The 21,202-nt window shown below is 43.4% G+C and overlaps 1 protein-coding gene across 12 annotated transcripts in view; it reads right to left on the minus strand.

Annotated features, from left to right (window-relative positions):
- SPIC (Spi-C transcription factor) overlaps positions 1–21,202 on the minus strand; it is a 75,434-nt gene that overhangs the window by 16,626 nt on the left and 37,606 nt on the right. For 4 of the 12 annotated variants that reach the window (XM_062203052.1, XM_062203049.1, XM_062203042.1 and 1 more), the window contains exons 3-5: positions 12,794–12,948; positions 12,583–12,685; positions 7,703–7,831 (exon numbers count right to left, since the gene is read on the minus strand). In XM_062203052.1, the coding sequence (XP_062059036.1) occupies positions 7,703–7,755 (53 nt within the window). In that variant the 5' untranslated portion in view covers positions 7,756–7,831; positions 12,583–12,685; positions 12,794–12,948. Of the gene's footprint in view, positions 1–734; positions 769–7,702; positions 7,832–12,582; positions 12,715–12,793; positions 12,949–21,202 lie in introns of those variants that run through there. The other 8 variants (XM_062203053.1, XM_062203054.1, XM_062203050.1 and 5 more) reach the window with 5 other exon arrangements.

The following is a 21,202-nucleotide window of genomic DNA, read 5'->3' on the forward strand; positions in this document are numbered from 1 at the left end:
AACTTACAAATAAAACAGCCTATAAAGCCTGCCCATGTTCTTCTTAGAGCTCTAGGTTAAGAACTCTGGTCTATAATTTTCATTATTTACTTTCTTATCCCTTTCAGTGACTTAGATTTTATTTTAAATAAACAACTATCATACAGATTCACATGAAATGCTTTTTAACTCTACAGAACAATGCAACAAAGACGCATGATAAGAAGCTATCATGAGTCCAATACTGCTTAATCATATAAGTTCTTAACATTTATCCAGCCAGTACAATGTGTTTACTCCTCAGCAGTTAACACCGATTAGTACAATGAAAGGACATAATCTAATGCCAACATTGAACATATCCATAATGCGTCAATAACACATCAACCAGCAAAGTTCCATTTGGCTCCATTTGAAGCCACTATATTATGTCAAAAAAATATGATAAGAAAAACCACAAAACATTTTTGGGCTGAGGTATTTAGTGAATACTATTAGTAGTATAAATTTTTAAAAAATCACATCCATGACTTTCAATTAATTATCCCTCAACGCTTAACTGCTAAGTTACTGCATGTTACGTCTATGGAACTATACAGTCTTCAAAGTAGCAAACCCAAAGAGAAGAAAAAAAAAACTTGATAAACATCGATTATTTCAATGGCTCAATATTTCTTGCAACCAAAGAGAAACACTGACTAGGAAGCAAACTGTTATTATAAAAGTTTTTTGAAAAGCATAAGCTGACCACTTACCCGGAACACACTTCAACCCTGTAGAAAGATGTTTCATTAGTATCAGAATCGTTAAGACACTGGCAGAGTTGCATTAAGTAGCTCCTTTTAAGGAAGTACTACAAAAGGGGATTTTTCTTAAAAGATACACTGCCTTTATAATTTCTGCTTCTTGCTAAGGCTAGTAGACAAGAGGACTATTATTTTGAAAAAGCTCATAGTAGTTGCATCCTATGGGCCAAATATGTTAGAACCAAACCTGTGAACCTCCCAATGCAACATAAGCGGCTGGGCCTCTGCCCCACTTAGCCTCACCAGAGTCCTCTGACCTACACAACTCATGTCCACGCTTCTTCTTTTTTCTTTTTTAATTTATTTATTTGTTTGAAAGTCAGAGTTACAGAGAGAAAAGGAGAGATAGAGAGACACACACAGAGAGATCTCCCATCTACTGGTTCACTCCCTACATGGTCACAATGGCTAGAGCTGAGCCAGGCTGAAGCCAGGAGCCAGGAGCTTCATCCTGGTTTCCCATAGGACGGCAGGGACCCAAGCATTCGGGCCATTCTTCGCTGCTTTTCCCAGACCATGAGCAGGGAGCTGTTTTGGAAGTAGAGCAGTTGGCACTCAAACCTATGCCCACCTTGGATCCAGCGTCACAGGCAGAGGCTTTAATGGCTATGCCACAACCCATTCTGAACTCTATACTGTCATTCTTGCCTGAACTATGAAATGACTTGCGCTCTGGTCTCCCAAAATTAGTCTCTTTCCTCCTAAACCACTGCCATTCTCTGATCGCCTTACTTAGAGACTTTACAAGCTAACAGCCTTGCCCTTGTCCTTGTCCTGACATTTGAGGCTCTTAGTGATCAGTCTTAGTCTTATTTCCACTGCTCATGGAAGAGGAGGAAATGGAAGCTATACTGTTGTCTTCCCTGTACTGCTCTACCTGACAGTCTCCAGATGAGCTAGGAGAGGCTCACAGAAGGCCATGTGGTTGACATGCTTGAAGCTGTTGCAATAGCACAGCTAGTCCAGTTCTCTTACTTTACTTGCAGGTTTCTTTGCGGTGAGTTTTGGTGGCTCTGACGAAAATGATAGGGTGCCCTCTCCACCTACAATACCACGTTCACAGTCCACCCCCACCCACCTACTCACCTATTTCGTGTTGTCTGTCCATCAGAGTCCAATTTAGCATCCACTTGTGCAAGGTGGTGACAACTTGCCCTTCTTCTGAAACACGTGTTCCATCACTCTTAAGTAACTTGTATCCTGCCATTTCAATGGCTGTCACACTTAACCAGGGGGAAAACCGCCTAAGAATTTTTTGGTAAACCTTGTGGGCGGGGAAAGTGAGGAGGGCAGGGCGTGTAGTTGCAGTTTTCATACGGAGCTATTGTTTCAGGTCAATTACTTTTTTGAGGCAATTTGTTATGCAAATGAGAGCACAGAATCCCTCTTCTGAAATGTAGATATTTTAATTACAAGCATAAAACTAATCCCTGATATTGCTTTGTTTTATATCTATCCTGGAGCCTATGTATACATCCTTTTGGAGACACTTAATTTAATTCATTCATTCAATCCATGCTTGTCACTAAACTCTGCAAGGCACTGTGCTGTACGCAGAAGCTATAGCCATGAACAAATTCAGGTGAGAAGAAATTATTAAAAAAAAATAAGCAGGGGCCAGTGCCATAGCACAGTAGGTTAACCCTCCGTCTGCAGCGCCGGCATCCCATATGGGCGCCGGGTTCTAGTCCCAGCTGTTCCTCTTCCAATCCAGCTCTCTGCTGTGGCCTGGGAAAGCAGTGGAAGATGGTCCAAGTCCTTGGGCCCCTGCACCTACGTGGGAGACCAGGAAGAAGCTCTTGGCTCCTGGCTTCGGATAGGCACAGCTCTGGCTGTTGCGGCCATTTGGAGAGTGAACCAACAGACGGAAGAACTTTCTCTCTGTCTCTCCCTCTCACTGTCTGTAACTCTACCTCTCAAATAAATAAATAAAACCTTTAAAAAATGAAAAAAAAAATAAGCACACTAGAGAAGTAAAAGACAAAACAAAACAAGTGTTGGAAACAACACCAAACAAAAAGGTGATGAAGAGAGTGGCAGTTCCTGGTGAGTGGCCAGGGAAAATCTCTGAGGATGGAATGTGTGTGGGATGAAACCCATGAATAAGAGAAAGTGAGACATGCAAAGATACAGAGGGGCACATCTGGGCAGAGGAGACAGCCGGTGCAAAGAGCCTGGGCTGGAAGGGAATTTGGCTTTTTCAAGGCACAGAAAGAAAGCCGGGTGGGGGGGGGTACTGAAGGAAAATAAAGTCTGGAGTGTGAGAAGCATTAGAGAGGAAAGAGGTATGAATGAGATCAACCCGCACCTCACCTCAAACCTCAAAGAATGAAAAATCACATATGGTCATGCTTACCTGCATGGCTCCAATTCATGGTGGCTGTGAGAGAGAGACAGAGAGAAAAGTCCTCCCTCCACTGGTTTACTCCCCCAGTGGCAGCTACGGTCGGCACTGCGCTGATCCCAAGAGAGGAGCCGGGTGCCTCCTCCTGGTCTCCCATGCAGATGCTGGAAGTGCCATCCTCCCACTGGTTCACTCCCCCAGCTGCGCTCATCCCAAGAGAGGAGCCCCTCCCACTGGTTCACTCCCCCAGCTGCGCTCATCCCAAGAGAGGAGCCGGGTGCCTCCTCCTGGTCTTCCGAGGAGCCCCTCCCACTGGTTCACTCCCCACTTGGGCCATCCTCCCACTGGTTCACTCCCCCAGCTGTGCTGATCCCAAGAGAGGAGCCGGGTGCCTCCTCCTGGTCTCCCATGCAGATGCAGGGACGCAAGCACTTGGGCCATCCTCCACTGCCTCCCTGGGCCACAGCAGAGAACTTGACCAGAAAAGGAGTGACCGGGACTAGAATCCAGGGTGCTGGCACTGCAGGCAGAGGATTAGCCTAGTGAGCCATGACACCAGACCCCCTCCCTAGCAGTTTTAAGAGGACTTGTTCCTGAGCATGTGGTGCTGTGAGGTGGTATTATTATCCCCGATTTCTGTAGCTCTTAGAGGTGGTATCTTAGAGTTGTGAATTTGAGTAAGTAATTTTTTTTTCTTATTATTTGACAGATAGTTAGATAGATAGATAGATGTTAGGTCATATTTTACAGTGATTTCCATTTTACTGATGAGGAGAGAAGCTCCCAGAGATTAAGTTAGGTATTCATGGTCACATAGCTAATGAAATGGTAAAAGTGGAGCTTTTCAAGACAGTTTTACCTAACTCTAACCAAATGGCTTTCAACCATTCAACCTGTCTATTTTCCTTATCTATGAAGTAAGAATGATGATGGGATTATGATAGGACTGACTTTATGTTACAGGGCTCTTGGGAGATTGCACTGAGATGGTGTCTGAGAACAGTAGAACAGTAGTAAATAGTAAATACACACTACAGTAGCTGTTATTTGACCAAAACAGCCCCTTTTTTTTTTAACCACATCCAGGACTTACAGATCAGAGCCAAGACTCAAATCCAGCTCTTTCCTGGCCATGTCTAGTGCCTCTTCCCCAAAATAAGGTGGTTCGGATGTCCTCTGTAAGTTCTAAGTATTTACTGTCATAATAGCTCCCACCAGTGTTCAAACCAGCAGAGGAAATGTCTCCAATACAGGATTAGTAGAAAACCATCCAGTGGCCAGTGCTGTGGTGTATCGGGTAAAGCCGCCGCCTGCAGTGCAGGCATTCCATGTGGGTGCCGGTTTGAGTCCCGGCTGCTCCTCTTCCAATCCAGCTCTCTGCTATGGCCTGGGAAAACAGTAGAAGATGGCCCAATTCCTTGGACCCCTGCACCCACGTGGGAAACCCTGAAGAAGCTCCTGGCTTCGGATTGGTGCAGCCCTTAAAGATTTATTTATTTATTTATTTATTTGAAAGTCAGAGTTATGCAGAGAGATAAGGAGAAGCAGAGAGAGAGAGAGAGAGAGAGAGAGAGAGAGAGAGAGAGAGGTCTTCTATCCGCTGGTTCACTCCCCAGTTGGCCGCAACAGCCAGAACTTTGCTAATCTGAAGCCAGGAGCTTCCTCTGGGTCTCACGTGGGTGCAAGGGCCCAAGGCCTTGGGCCATCTTTTACTGCTTTCCCAGGCCACAAGAGACCTGGACAGGAAGTGGAGCATCTGGGTCTTGAACCGGCGCCCGTATGGGATGCCAGCACTTCAGGCCAGGGCATAAACCCGCTGTGCCACAGCGCTGGCCCCCATAAATAAATCTTAAAAAATTATTAAAAAAAAAAAAAAAAGAAGACCATCCAGCTTCACAGACAAAGGAGACAAAACAGACCTAATGTCGTGGTCTCCATAGAGGGGACAAGGGGACTGAAGTGTTAGTGCTGTATTCTGAACCACAGCTGATCCCAAACAAGGACACTCGCAGTCCTCCTGTAATAGGCAAGCTCTGATCACTCCCCAGGCATGGTGCTGCATTCTGCTTCCCAGAACAGGGAGAGGTGAACTGAACCATGGCCAGATTGTTCATCTTCATCCTGAGTCCGAAGAACAAGTGTCTCTCTCCTTCAGCCTTTTTGGCCTCTGAAGCTTCTAAACCTAACTCATCTACCAGCCTGGGAAACAGGAGAGGAAAATGACTCCTCCCTCCTTCTCTTGATGAGTTCACTATTTTCACTTTCTAGTTCACTTTCAAGACAGGCTTGCTTCAATGTTAGGTCCTTCAATGTTAGGTCCTTTAAGTTAGGGACTTTTTTTTTCTTAGTAATTTATGAGTGACAACAAAATTGATTAACAGCACAATAATATTCTTTATAATAGACAAACAACATTGTGTTCTTATGAAAGTTTCTGGTTCTAATTGGTATCCCATATGAAACATATGGTATATTTGTATTCATTTTTATCAGATTCATTTTAATGTAATTAGTAATAAAATATTCATTTTTTTAAATCTATGGAGTGTCTCATGAGAATACAGAGGGATGGGCTGAGCAGTTGAGATACCACTTGTTTTCATTAAAATCATTTTTAAGTATTTTTATATACAGAAGATCAACTAATCAACATACTAAATAAAGATTTCAACAGAATGCAACCACACAGACACACAGAATATAAAGTACTGTTTGAATACCAGTTTTACTGTTAATTCACATAGTACAACACATTAAGGACAGAGATCCTACATGGGGAGTAAGTGCACAGTGACTCCCGTTGTTGATTTAACAATTGACACTCTTATTTATGATGTCAGTAATCACCCAAGGCTCTTGTCATGAGCTGCCAAGGCTATGGAAGCCTCTTGAGTTCACAAACTCTGATCTCATTTAGACAAGGCCATAGTAAAGTGGAAGTTCCTTCCTCCCTTCAGAGAAAGGTACCTCCTTCTTTGACGATCCATTCTATCCACTGGGATCTCACTCACAAAGATCTTTCATTTAGGTCATTTTTTGCCATAGTGTCTTGTCTTTTAAATGCCTGAGAAACTCTCATGGGCTTTTTAGCCAGATCCGAATGCCTTAAGGGCTGATTCTGAGGCCAGAGTGCTGTTTAGGACATCTGCCATTCTATGAGTCTGCTGTGTATTGTGCTTCCCATGTTGGATCATTCTCTCCTTTTTAATTCTATCAGTATTAGCAGAGACTGGTCTTATTTATGTGATCCCTTTGACACTTAATCCTATCTTTATGACCAATTATGGACTTAAACTGATCCCTTTAACTGTAAGATGACATTGATACCTGCCAACTTAATGGGATTTGGAGTCCCATGGCATGTTTCTATCTCTACCATTAGGGGTGAGTCCGAGTGAGCATGTGCTGAACTGTACTTGAGATACCACTTGTGATGCCTACATCCCATATCACAGTGCCTGAGCTAGAGTCCCAGCACTACTTTCTATTCTAGCTTCCTGCTATGGAAATCCTAGGAGGCAGGAGGTGACAGCTAACGTGTTTAGATCTCTGCTACCCACATGGCATGGGAGATGTGGATTGAGTTCTTGGCCTGTTGTGGACATTTGGGGAAGGAGTCAGCAGAAGGAAGCCTTCTGTCTCTCTGCCTCTCAAATAAATAAATATGCTTTTAGGAAAGAAAAGAAATGAAACTTTACAAAGATCCTCTTCAAGGAGTTCTCAAGTGGTGTTTTACTAATTTTTCATTGTTTTCATTTTTATAACTTCACATAATCTTCCTAGTAATCACCACTACCACCACTTGTAATTATATAACTTTGCACTTTTGTAGGATTCTAATGATTTCAACACTGTCTCTGCTCCATTACTCTGACAACTCCAGAGGAAAAGGATCAGTTTTTAAGTGTCTTTTGCTTTCCTAAAGCAGGTTTCAAAACACTAACCCAAAACAGGATCTCAATGAAGGTCAGATGAATAACTGAGTGCACTGTATATCACTGAATTCTCACATAGCCCTGTGAGGCTGGAAGGCCAAGGATCGTCCCGGTTTTGCTGATGAGGAAACACGACCAGAGAAGTCAGAGGTCACATAGTGAAAGTGCTTGGTTTAGAATTGGAATCTCCTCATTCTCAGTTCAGCTTTTTGTTATTGTCTCTGGAAATACTGCTGGATACCAACACTGGTTTTTAAATTTGTATTTTTTTAGAACGCTAATATGCCAAGGGAAGGATTTCCTCAGTTTTAACTCTGAGACAACATTTAGTTTAACTAAGAAAAACATTTCCTAAAGAAATACAAGAAAGTATACTTGCAAATGTTTTTCCTCATCAATTATTCCAACTTCCTGTTATTGTTTTTTTTTTTTATCGAATTTAAAGTAAAGGAGGGGGGAAAATCACATTATCCACCTAGCATCAGTCTAATGCCTAGAGTGGATGAGGTCATTTTGAAGTATTCATTGGTTTATATTCTGTGGTCCATCAAATAAGGCGATTGCTAATGAGATCAACCATGGGAGTCTATGGGGACAGACTCAGCTATTGCCATGGTCACAGTCACACTGCGCCCCACCTGATGGAGCAGGAGTAATCAGGAGCTGCCATGTGGACAAGGAGATTCTTCATGGTCAGATGCTACGGGACTTTCAGTTTGGGAATAAATCCACCAACGGTGACAGGAGATTTTGGTCTGTTCTTAACGCTGTGGGTGAGAGTAACAAAATAAAAGTTTGACAACACCAATTAAATTGAAGATGTGGTGTGGAAATCTTCATATTACTGGCAGTCTATAATGGAGACAACCGTTTAGGGAAATCATCTCTAGTAAAGCCTAGTCCACAAATCCATTCTCAGGTACACTTGGAAACTCCTGGACATGAGGACAGGGATATACATAAAGAAAATACTTCTAGAAGCTCTGTTTCTAATGGAGAAAACTACAAGAGGGGGTCCTCAAAAAGTTCACAGTTAACGTGTGCCATGGAAAAACTATACATGGATTTCAAAATCTTCTGCACCAAAACTTAACTTTAATTCCATTTTCTCCCGAACTTTTTGAAGTATGTCTAGATGTATGTACACACACAAGCATATACATCAGATATGTACATACACACATACTGACAACAGTATGTGGTATGGCCACATAATGGAATAATATAAAGCAGTGAAAATGACTAAACTAGAGTAAAACTCAGTGATACGGGGCATTTTTTCCCTTATTTTAGTTATTTGAGAGGCAGAGTGACTGGAAGAGAGAGATTGTGCTGATATACTCTCCAAATGCCCTCAATAGCCAGGTCTAGGCCAGCCAGAAGCCAGGAACTCCATCTGGGTCTCTCACATGAGTGGCCCTACTTGGGACCCAAGTAGGGTCCTCCCAGGTCCTTGACCGTGGGAGGCAGCAGATGATGAGCCAAGTAGTTGGGTGCCTGCCAACCACAGGGGAGACTGGGATGAAGCTCTTGGTTCCTGGCTTCGGTCTGTCACAGCCCCAGTCATTGCAGGCATTTGGGGAATGAACCAGTGGATGGGAGATCTCATTTCTCTCGCTCTCGCTCTCTCCTCTAAAATAAATAAATGAATAAATAAGCATTTATTAAAACTAGATTAAATATCTGTGACACTTTATGACAGAAATACAGTACAAAAGTTTAGAAAACGTATTCTGCTCCCTTATCCCAACCTCCAATCAATGCCAAGTTTTATTTCTTGTATAAAGTCCTCTACTTAAATGGGAATAGCTTTGCTGTCAGTTAACCTAATAACTCTCTGGATTCATGTTTTTTTTGATGTGTCACTGTGCAAATATAAAAAACCAGACACACCTGCTTTTAAAAATATTTTATAAGACCTCTGTGCTCCACCTTACTTTAACAAGAAACAAAAGACCTCAGTCATTTCCTTTGCATTCGTGGTATGAATTCCCACAGCTTCTGAGGAAAGGAGAAAGTAAGAGATTCAGTTGCCAGCGCTTGTGGTAATGGATGCTAATGTGATATCTGAATGCTCACATATTTCAACAGATCATCATAAATTGAAGTCTAAAATGAAAGTTTCTTACTTAGAGGAAAAATAAGATTGTCTCCATCAGATTAAGCAACAAGGAGAATACAACCAACCTAGAAAGTCACCTGAAAGAACATCCAACAAGAGAAGAACTAAACGAGAAAGAAGATCTGGTAATTGAGGAATCAGAGAAGGAAGGCTTTGGAGAATGACTCAGGGAAGGAGCTGACCTGAGTCCAAAGTCACTGCTGTTGGGGAGATGAATGCAGGGTGTGGGAGTCTAGGAATGTTAGAATATTTCAGGACTCTGCAGAGACCAATCTCTGTGAGGTGCAGAGCTAGAATAAGGGTGGTCCATTAGAAGTTATTGCTCCAATCCAAAGGCACCCCTGTATCTGTTAATGATCTCTCCCCTTCCCTCGCCTTTCACAAGCTTCTCACACTCTAGTCACTACTGTTCTATTCTCTGCTTCTGTGAGATCAACTTGGTCTCTCTTTTAAATGGAATGATCAGCTCATGCTGTATTAAGATGGAAGCACTTGGGCCAAGATTTGAAGAAGTGCACCCTGTAAGCATCTGTGGAACGACCTCCAGGTATCAGGTACAGCAAGAGAGATGGCAGGCTGTGGGCTGGAGGTTAAGGTTTGAGTAAGGAGAGAGTGTTCCAGTTAAATGTTGGATTACATTGGTTTTTGGGGGGCATTCATGAAGATGAGCTTTATCCCACCCTTCCTGCAGCCAGAACCCACGTCTAAATGCTTTCTTTCCTTTTTATTTTTTGTTTTCAACTTATTTGAAAGGCAGAGAGAAAGAAAGAGGGGAGAGAGACAGATGGAGAGAGATCTTCCATTTGCTAGTTCATTCTCCAAATGCCCACATTAGACAGGGCTGAACCAGGGTGAAGCCAGGAATTCAGAACTTGATCTGGGTCTCCCATGTAGGTGGCAAGGGCCTAAGGGCTTGAGCCATCATCTGCTGCCTCCCACATATGCATTAGCAGGAAGCTGAGTTGGACACAGAGGAGCTGGAATTCAAAGCAGGCACTTTGATATGGGATGCGAGTATCCCAAGCAGTGACTTAACCACTATGACAAATGCCCACCTCTTTCAACGCTTTAAATATCCACTTGACATTTAAGGGATATCAGGTTGAGAGTACATCAAATTAGTAGCTTGCTCAGGATGCCCATTATTTTCCATATCTTCTGACACTGTAAATTGGCTGTGAAGAAAAGAACTCTTGTACACTTTGGTGAGAAAGCAAACTGGTATAGCACTATAAACAGTATGGAGGTTTCTCAAAAAATAAAAGCATAAAACTACTATATGATCACAGTCTCACTTTGGGTATCCAGTACATTCAAGAGCTATCTACACCACCATATTCAATGTGGCACTATTCGCAGTAACCAAGATACAGAAGCAACTTAAGTGTCTGATGATGGATGAATGGATAAATGGTGGTATCCAGTGGAATACTTTTCAGTTTTAAAAAGGAGATCATTGGCCGGCGCCGTGGCTTAACAGGCTAATCCTCCGCCTTGCGGCACCGGCACACCGGGTTCTAGTCCCAGTTGGGGCGCTGGATTCTATCCCGGTTGCCCCTCTTCCAGGCCAGCTCTCTGCTATGGCCCGGGAAGGCAGTGGAGGATGGCCCAAGTCCTTGGGCCCTGCACCCACATGGGAGACCAGGAGAGGCACCTGGCTCCTGGCTTTGGATCAGCGAGATGCGCCGGCTGCAGCAGCCATTGGAGGGTGAACCAATGGCAAAAGGAAGACCTTTCTCTCTGTCTCTCTCTCACTATCCACTCTGCCTGTAAAAAAAAAAAAAAAAAAAAAAAAAAAAGGAGATCATGTCATTGGCAATAATATGGATGAGCTTAAAGGATATTATGCTAAATGAAATAAGCCAGACTGATCTCACTGATATGTGGAATAAAAAAGAAAGAGAACTGTCAAAAAAAAAAGAAGAAGAAAGAGAAAATAAAATGGTGGTAAAGGGGTGGAGCCCACAGGAATGTAGGATGAATAAGTCTAGACCTCTAATGTACAGTTTAAGAACTATTATTTTAATACTATATTTTATACTGGGAATGTGCTAAAAGGAGATTTGAGATGCTTTTCTCATACACGCACAAAATGGTGAAACTAGGTTAGATGACAGATACATTAATTTGCTAGAGAGTAGTAACATTTCAATGTGTATCACTTTGACACCTTATATGCTACATGTAACTTTTAAAAAATCACTCTGTGTGACCTTCTCTGGTAGAGGATGCATCTCACTGCCCCTCTTGCGTTGGACTGATGGCCTGAGGGCCTCTACATCTGCTAGGGGTGAAGATGAACTAGAAGTAAGGCTGCCCTCCTAGAGACGGTAGCTTGGTTTTGTATCTGTCACTTCAATCCTTGAAATTGAGTAAGAGATTCTTGATGTAGGCATTGTTGTGCAGTGGGTCAAGCCTCCATTTGCCCACATCCACTACCAGAGTGCCTATTCAAGTCTGGCTCCTCAGCTTCTGATCCATCTTTCTACTATTGTGCCTGGGAGGCAGCAGACGATGGCTAAAGTACTTGGATCCCTGCCACTCCTCACATGAGAGATCTGGATAGTGTTTTGGGCTCTGGGCCTCTGTGTGGCCCAGCCCTAGCTCTTGCAGGCAATTGGGAAGATATTTCTCTCCATATGGTTAACAAAAATAAATAAACATTTTTTAAAAAGATAACAAGCCAATCTCAAATTACTTCTGCAATATTTTGAAATACAATGGCCACTAGACATTAAAAAATAACAGTGAGTTAAGGCAGCACCTGTAAGACTGACATGCCATATTAGTGCTGGTTGAATTCCTGGCTGCTCTGCTTCCTATCAAGCTCTCTACTAATGTGCCTGGGAGAATAGTGGAGGGTGACTTGAGTGCTTAGATCCCTGCCACCCATATGGAAGGCCCCAGTGGGGTTCTAGGATCCTGGCTTCAGCCTGGTTCACCCCCTGCTGTTGCAGCCATTTGGGGAGCAAACCAGTGGATGGAGGATCTCTCTCTCTCTCTCTCTCTCTCTCTCTCTCTCTCTCTCAGTGTCACTCACCTTCCAAATAAGTAAATAAAATTAAAAGTATTTTTTTAAAAAAATCAGGCAGGTCCCCCAAAGGCCACCATCTTGCACTTGCTGTCCATAGTCTCTGCCCTCTGCCTACTGTCTCTCTCTGTGCCTCAGAGTTCTTGGCAGCCCCCCAACCCCACCACTTGAATTCTGCAGAGTCTGGCACTCTCCTCCTTTCCCCTATTTCTTCTCAATCAGCTGGGGTTGGGCACCATTGCTTTACGTCACTCAGCCTCATCTGACATACTTCTATGTTTTAGCTTTCTGCTCTCAGCCAGGCTCCCAGTCACTTTCTTCGTCTGCTGTCCCAGGGAGGCCCCAGGGCCCAGTGCTGGCCTCACCTGAGAGACATCTTCGAAGTGTGACACCTTCCTCTGTTTCTCCACAGTCACCACCATGTCTGCCCATCTGCAGTGGATGATGGCTAAGAAGACCTCCAGTTTCCTGAGAGGGATAAGCAGACAAGAGGGGGTCTTTCAAAATTTCAATTAAGATGTGTGCTTTGGAAAAATTGCAGGAATTTCAAACCCTTTTGCATCAAAACATTCTCACCTTTTGATTCTATTTTCCCTGAGCACTTCAAAGTCCAACTGTACAGTCCCAAATGCAATAACCTAACGGTCTATATCCCCGGCAGCACGCCCTGGTTCAATCAAGCCTGACTGGGCATGGAGTTTGTGGGATTCCTGCTGTCCTGGTCCAGGAACCTGCAAAGGTGAAGAGGGAACCACTGCTCACCAAAAGCCACTGAGTCCCTGTCCCCTGAAAGCTTTCTCAACCAAAATAAAAAACAAAGAAGCAGGCAGGTATGGAAGGTAGATTAGTTGAAGGAGAATCTTGGCAGTAACAAGAGATGATAGATGAAAACAGTCGCATGAGAGCTCCTGATATTGGGTTTGTCAGCCAGACTTCAAAAATAATTACAGTTCTCAAGAAAGTAAAATACAAGATTGGAAAGTTCATCAGAGTTAGAAGTTTTCTTCTTAATGGCAGGGGTAGGGAATATGGCAGATGTGAAAAAGAACCAACTGAAAGCACTAGAACTGAAAAATATAATAACCAAAAATAACTCAGTGTATCCATTCATTCCTTGTCTGTTTTATAGAGCAAAACAGTTTTGTTGACTATTTAAAGAAATCTCAACTTTGTTGATACTACTGTTTTCTTCTACTCATTCTTACATTCATCATCTCCTTCCTTTAATTCTCTTGCAATTTATTCCTTTTCTAATTTCTTATTTGGAACATATGTCATTAACTTTTAGCATTTATTTATTTACTAATACAAACATGTAAGGTTAAAAGCATCATTGCTCTCTCTTTATAAGCAGGATATTTCTTTCTTTTTTTTAAAGATTTTATTTATCAATTTGAGAGGTAGAGTTACAGACAGAGAAAGGAGAGACAGAGAGAAAAGTCGTCCACCCTACTGGTTCACTCCCCAAATTGCTGCAATGGCCAGTGCTGAGCTGAAGCCAGGAGCCAAGAGCCTCTTCTGGGTCTTCCACACAAATGCAGGGGCCCAAGCACCTGGGCCATCTTCCACTGCTTTCCCAGGCCATAAGCAGAGAGCTGGATTGGAAGTGGAGCAGCCAGGACTCCAACTGGCACTCATATGAGATGCTGGCGCTGCAGGCAGAGGCTTAGCCTACTATGCCACAGTGCCGGCCCCATTATTTTTCACTTCTAGTTAGTTATTAATTTTCTACTATGATTTTTTCTTTAACACGAGAATTATTTATAATGTGTATTTTTCTTTTTAATTTGACTGAATTTATTTATTTGAAAGACAGTGTGAAAGAGAGAGAGTTCACCCCAAACGGCTATAACTATATCTATCTATCTATCTATCTATCTATCTATCTAATATCTCTGGGACCTTTAAGATTTTTGCAATTAATTTTGACTTGTTGAGTAGAGTGCATGGTCTATAGCAGGAATGAGCAAATGTTTTATTAAAAGGGCCGAGTAGTAAATATTTTAGGCATTGAGGATTACAAGATTTCTTTTTTTAAAAGGATTTATTTATTTACTTTAAAGTCAGAGTTACAATGAGAGAGGGAGAGAAAGAGAGAGATCTTCCATCTGATGGTTCACTTCCCTAATGGTTGCAACGACCTGGGCTGGGCTAAGATGAAGCCAGGAGTCAGGAGCTTCTTCCAGGTGTCCCACATAGGTTCAGGGGCTCCAAGACTTGGACCATCCTCCTCTGCTTTTCCAAGCCATCATCAGGGAGCTGGATCGGAAGTGGAGCAGCCAGGACTGGTTCATATCCCACATGACCTCAATGGTCAGGGCTGGGCCAGGCTGAAGACAAGAGCTGGAACTCCATCCGGGTCATCCAGGTGGGTGGCAGGGACCCAACTACTTGGGCCATCTTCTGCTGTCTTTCAAGATGCATTAACAAGGACCTGGATCAGAAGTGGAGCAGCTGGGACCACAACCTGCGTTCTGATAGATGTGGCCTTTTGAGGAGAGAGCCAGTAAATGGAAGATCTCTTTCTCTCTCTGTCTCTCCCTGTGTCTCTGTCACTCTGCCTTTCAAATAGATTTAAAAAATTCCTTTTTAAAAATATTTATTTATTTATTTCAAAAGCAAAGTTACAGAGGCAGAGAGAGAGGTAGAGAGAGAGGTCTTCCATACACTGATTCACTCCCCAAATGACAACAAAGGTCAGAACTGGGCTGATCCAAAGCCAGGAGCCTGGAGCTTCTTCTGGGTCTCCCACGCAGGTTCAGGGGCCCAAGCACTTCTGCCATCTTCCACTGCTTCCCCAGGCCACAGTAGGGAGCTGGATTGGAAGTGGAGTAGCCGGGACTTGAAGTGGCACCCCTATGGGATGGTGGCACTATAGGCAGTGGCTTTACCTGCTACGTTACAATGGTGGTCCAATAATTCTTTATTTTTTTTTTTAATATGGTTGGGGGCTGGTACTGTGGTGTAGCTGGTAAAGCCACTGCCTGCTGTGCCGGTATCCCATATGGGCATTGGCTCATGCCTATATTTATAAATAAATAAATCTTTATTTAAAAAATATGGTCGGCACCATTTATCATCAGAGGAATGCACAGAAACAAGTACATGTTCATCAGCTGAAGACTGGATAAAGAAATTATAGGACATGCACCCTATGGAATACTACACAGTGGTCTAAAAAAATGAAATCCTGTCATTTGCAACAAAATGGATGCAACTGGAAAACATTATACTTAGCGAAATAGGCCAGTCCCAAAAGGACAAATACCATATGTTCTCCCTGATCTCTGGTAACTAATACAGCACCTAAAAGGTAATCTATGTAAGTGAAATTGACACTTTGAGATGCAATGACTTTGAACAACCCTTGTCTTTACTGTTGAGGAACAGTTTTTTTTTTTTTCATACTATATTTTGAACTCTTTAGTTGGTATAGAGTTAATCTTATGTGTATAAAGTTATTTGAAAATAGATCTTAGTAAGAAGTAAGAATGGGAATAGGAGAGAGAGAAAGAAGAGTGGGAATGTGGGTGGGAGGAAGGGTACAGTGGGAAGAATCACTAAAGTTTCTAAAGTTATATTTATGAAATTCATGAAGTTTATATTTCTTAAATAAAAGGTTTCTTGGAAAAAAAAAAACACAAAAAAACAATTACAACGAGGGATTGGCATTGTGATGCAGCATGTTAAGTCATAGCTCAAGACTCCAGTATCCCATATTGGAGCACTAGTTCGGTCCTGGCTGCTCTGCCTCTGATCTAGCTTCCTGCTAATGAGCCTAGGAAGGCAGAGGAAGATGGCCCTAAAGCTTGGGACCCTGTTTTCCTCACAGGAATACTAGATGGAGTTTTGGGCCCTTGGCTTTGGCCTGGACTAGCCCTGGGCATTGTGCCGTTTGGGGTGTGAACCAGCAGATGGAAGATCTGTCTCTCTCATTCTGTTTCAAATAAATAAATGCTCTAAAAACAAAAAAACAAAAACAAACAAACAAACAAACAAAAAAACTACAGTGAACTATATCTACACACACACACACTGGAATGGCTATAATTAAAAAGACTGACAATTACCAAGTGTCAGCAAGGATGTGAGGCAATTGGAGGTCCCAAAAGTTGCTGGTAGAAATGCAAAATAATATAGTCATTTGGAAGACAGCTTGTTTATTTCTTATCAAGTTACATATTTACCTACCGTATGACCCTCCAACCATTCCATTCTTAGGTATTTACCCATAAGAAATAAAATATAAGCCCACACAAAGACTTGTGGGAAAATGGTCATAACAGCTTTATTCATAATAATCCCAAACAGGAAACAACTCAGATTTCCATTAGCTGGTAACTGAATAAACAGATGGTGGTATTTCCATACAATGTTTACTCAGCAAAAAAAGGGAACAAGCTTTTTTAACACATATCCATTCAACGTGATGGATCTCAAAAGCATTAAGCTAAGTAAAAAAAACCCAGACAAAAGACTGTACACTATGAGTCAATTTATACAAAATTCTGGAATAGGCAACACTATCACATCAGACAGCAATCGACAGTGGTAGGGTGGGTGAGTCAGAGGCAGAGGGATTGGCTATAAAAGGCACAAAGAATTTGGGGGGTGGGGCCAGGGAAATATTCTATATCATGATGGTGATGGTGGTTATGTAACTGTATACAGTTGTCAATGCTTATTGAATGCTTAAAATTGGTGAACTATGCTTGTGAAAATCATGCTTCAACTAAGCTGATTTTAAAAAATGATAAACAAGATATAACAATTTTATGTCCATAATTTCAAATTTAGAGGAACTAGGAAAACTCCTTGAAAAAACTGTGACTTAGTAAAGTAAAGGCTTCCCTAGACTGAGCACACTTGTGCCAAAGAAGCTTAATCCTGGCAAACGAACATGTTTCTCACCTCTCAGAGATGTGTGAGGGTGCAATCAGAACTTAGTTCTTTGTTGTCATTTTCCTTGTTTGTGCTTTCTTTTGTTGTTTAAAGCACTGTTTAAAGGCAGGGTCTTGAACTGGTACCCACATGGGATGCCGGCTGGCACTGCAGGCGGTGGCTCCACCTGCTATGCCACAGCTCCGGCCCTCATTTATTTAAAAAAAATTTTTTTTTTAATTTAATTTATTTGGAAGTCAGAGTTATACAGAGAGAGGAGAGGCAAGAGAGAGAGAGAGGTCTTCCATCTGATGGTTTACTCCCCAGTGGGCCACAATGGCCGGAACTGTGCTGATCCGAAGCCAGGAGACAGGAGCTTTTTCCAGGTCTCCCACGAGGGTGCAGGGGCCCAAGGACTTGGGCCATTCTGTACTGCTTTCCCAGGCCATAGCAGAGAGCTGGATTGGAAGTGGAATAGCCGGGACTTGAACCGGCGCCCATATGGGATGCCAGAGCTTCAAGTCAGGGCATTAACCCACTGCGCCACAGCGCCGTCCCCAACCCTCACTTATTTTTAATGTTGAAAAAAGTAAAGATTTTTGGAAAATGAATGCAGTAAAATCTAAAGAATGTATGATTATTGACCTTTGAATCATCTATGTTCATACTTTGAGGCAAACCTCTTTACATATTATATTTCTTCTCATATATTTGCCCCTTCTCAATTTAAAAAATCATGAAATACAATCAGGAACGCAGACTTTACAGATACTGAAATCTCAGTTGCCTTATTTGCCAAATTCAACTTGTGATGCCTTTCACCACGACAACTCTGTTGCCATTACTTGGTAGGGGATACGATACGAGGTCAAGTAACTTGCCCAAGGTCACACACCACTCCTTTCCAGATGAAAAGCCTCACTTTTATGGAAACACTATGCAGAGGCAAATGAATCCTGATCCTCCCATTTATAAACAGAAAGTAAAATCCAGGTCACCTCCAGCTTAGCTGAGGGTCCTCTATTGAGCTGTACAAATGCAAACAGAAGAAGGTTTCTACCCTGTAGGCTTTAAGTCTGTAGGGGAGGTGAATGAAGAAACAGCCCCAGCAACTCAGCCTGAGGAATAGATTAGAGAAAAGAGCTTCTGGGGCTCAGTTATGCAGGGATGTGGGGTGAGGCTGGGTATGAATCAGGAAATGCCATACAGAGGAAGGACATGGGAAAGGTTGTTTGAGAAAACATGGTCTTCAGACTCTTCTCAAGCCAGTGGACTCTGCAAACATGAATATGTTTTTGTAGTAGTTCCTCCCAAGTGAGAGCAAAACTGGTGTGGAGTGGGGCAGGTATTGTTGTGTAGCAGGTCAAGCTACCGCTTAGACACCTGCACCCCATATCCGAGTTCTGATTCATGACCTGGCTACTCTGTGCTTACAATCCAGCTCCCTGCTAATGTACCTGGGAGGCGGCAGATGATAGCCCAAGTTCTTGCCACCCACGTGGGAGACCTGGATGGAGTCCTTGGTTCCTGGCTTTGGCCTGGCCCAGCCTCAACCAATAGGGAGCGAACAAGTAGATGGACTATGTGGCTCTCTTTATCACTGCCAGATAGATAGATAGATAGATAATAAGATAGCTCTCTGAAAAATGCTATGGCACAGCAAATTAAGCTGCCGCCTGCACTGCCGACATCCCGTATTGGAGCACTGATTTGAGTCTTGGCTGCTCTGCTTCCAGTCCAGCTTCCTATCAAAAGTACCTAGAAGGCAGCAGATTATGGATCAAGTGCTTGGGACCCTGCCACCAATGTAGGACACCCAGATGAGAATTCCTGGGTCCTGGTTTTGGCCTGGCCCAGCCTCAGTCATTGCAGCCATTTGGAGAGTAAACCAATGGATGGAAGATCTCTCTTTCTGTCTCTGTCTCTTTATCACTCTGACTTTCTTTTTCTATTTTGTTTTAAGATTTATTTATTCATTTGAAAGAGTTACACAGAGAGGGAGAGAAGTCTTCCATCCGCTGGATCACTCCCCAATTGGCCACAACAGCTGGGGCTGTACCGATCCGAAGCCAAGAGCAAGGAGCTTTTTCTGGGTCTCTCATTCAGGTGCATGGGCTGAAGGACTTTGGGCCATTTTCCACTGCTTTCCCAGGCCATAGCAGAGAGCTGGATCAGAAGTGGAGAAGCCGGGACTTGAACTGGTGCCCGTATGGGATGCCCGCACTGCAGGAGGCGGCTTTACCTGCTATACCACAGCGCTGGCCCTTCTGACTTTCCAATAAATAAATAAATAAATAAATATTTTAGTTTTAAAAACTGGTCTGGAATGCACAGGATCTTCAATTTTATTTCATTTATTAAATATTTATTTATTTGAAAGAGTTACAGAAAGCTGTTCCACTGGTTCACTCCCCAAATTGCTGCAATGTCAGGGGCTGGGCTAAGACTAAACCAGGGGCTCTATTTGGGTCTCTCATGTGGGTACAGGGGACCAAGCATTTGGGCCATCTTTGTTGCTTTCCCAGGTGCATTATCAGGGATTTGGGTTGGAAGTGAAGCAGCCTGGACTCAAACCGGCACCCATTTGGGATGCTGGTGTCTTAGGCTACAGCTTATCCTGCTACGCTTCTGGATTTTCAATTTCAAACTGAAAAGTTACAATTCCTGGAAGCTGCGAAGATAGCATTTGATTATTATCTACTATGTGCTGGGTGTGCCCTGTTCTGAAAGTGCTTTCTACGTGTTCGGTCTTTGAGCCTCCTCAACAATCACACCCCTCCGGGTAAGCGCTTTCATTAACCTTATTGGTCAATGAAAGAAACCAAGGCACACAGATTCTCAAGGTCAATATCCAGGAAGTGGTGAGAATGAACATGGTGTCCTTTGAGAGTTCATGCTCTTTGCCATCAGAATGGCAGGGACACAGTACTTGGGCCATCTTCTGCCTTCCTACGCCATAGCAGAGAGCTAGATCAGAAGTGGTGCAGCCAGCACAAATATTGGATGCTGGCACTGCAGAGAAGCCACTTTACCTGCTATGCCACAGCACTGGCCCCTATTTTTAATATTTTTTAAAAGATTTATTTGAAAGTCAAAGTTACAAAGAGGGAGACAGAGAGAGAGAGAGAAAGAGGTCTTACATCTGCTGGTTCATTCCCTAAAATGGTTCCAATGGTCAGAGCTGGGCTGATCCGAAGCCAGGAGTCAGGAGCTTTTTCAGGTCTCCCACATGGGTGCAGGAGCCCAAGCACTTGGGCCATCCTTTACTGTTTTCCCAGGAGTATTAGCAGGGAGCTGGGTAGGAAGTGAAGTAGCCAGGACTCAAACCAATGCCCATATGGGATGCCAGCACTGCAGGCAGTGGCTTAACTTGCTTTACCACAAAGCCAGCCCCAAAATCAGTTTATGAAAGAGACACCTGCACTCCCATATTTATAGCAGCCAGTGTCTATCAACTGATAACTTGATAAAACAAATGTGGGGGATAGGCTGAAGATGGCGGAATAGTGAGGGCGTGTACCGATAGTCCCGGAATAGTTTAATAAAAGTGGAGTTACTGTAGCCTCAGGAAAAGGCTCAGGGAAAAATTGCGGAGGAAACTCTCCCGGATCTAGTGGATGTGACACGGAGGACCTACGGGGAGAGCGAGGTCGCCCACCGCGTGGAAGCCCAACCCCGCCAAGCCGCTCCTCAGGCACCACTGCACCAGCCACCGCCCCCCTTCCCCCAGCCCACCCTGGGACGGAAACTGAGACAAGCACGACTGAGTGGGGGAGGAAATAGAAAACGGAACAGAGTGAGTAGCACCTGTGGAAACAGTGCGTGATTCAGGGGGGTCTAATTGAGGGACTAAACAATCCAGGATCCCTCCCCCAAATCGGAGCTGCAGCGGGCAGGAAGCAGCCATCTTGTTTGTTTACATTCGGGCTTAAAGGAGAGCTGCCTCTGCCTCCACACTAACCTTCGGGGGCGGAGCCCAAAGGTGGAGTGGAGCAACACGACACCTGGCACAGGGGCGGGCAGGCAGTGAGGGAGGGCAGCTCAAAGCCCTGACACCAGTCTACTCAAGTTACCAGAAAAAAAAAAAAAATCATCTGAATAGCG

Source organism: Lepus europaeus, chromosome 10, assembly GCF_033115175.1.
Source record: "Lepus europaeus isolate LE1 chromosome 10, mLepTim1.pri, whole genome shotgun sequence".
Lineage (NCBI taxonomy): Eukaryota > Metazoa > Chordata > Mammalia > Lagomorpha > Leporidae > Lepus > Lepus europaeus.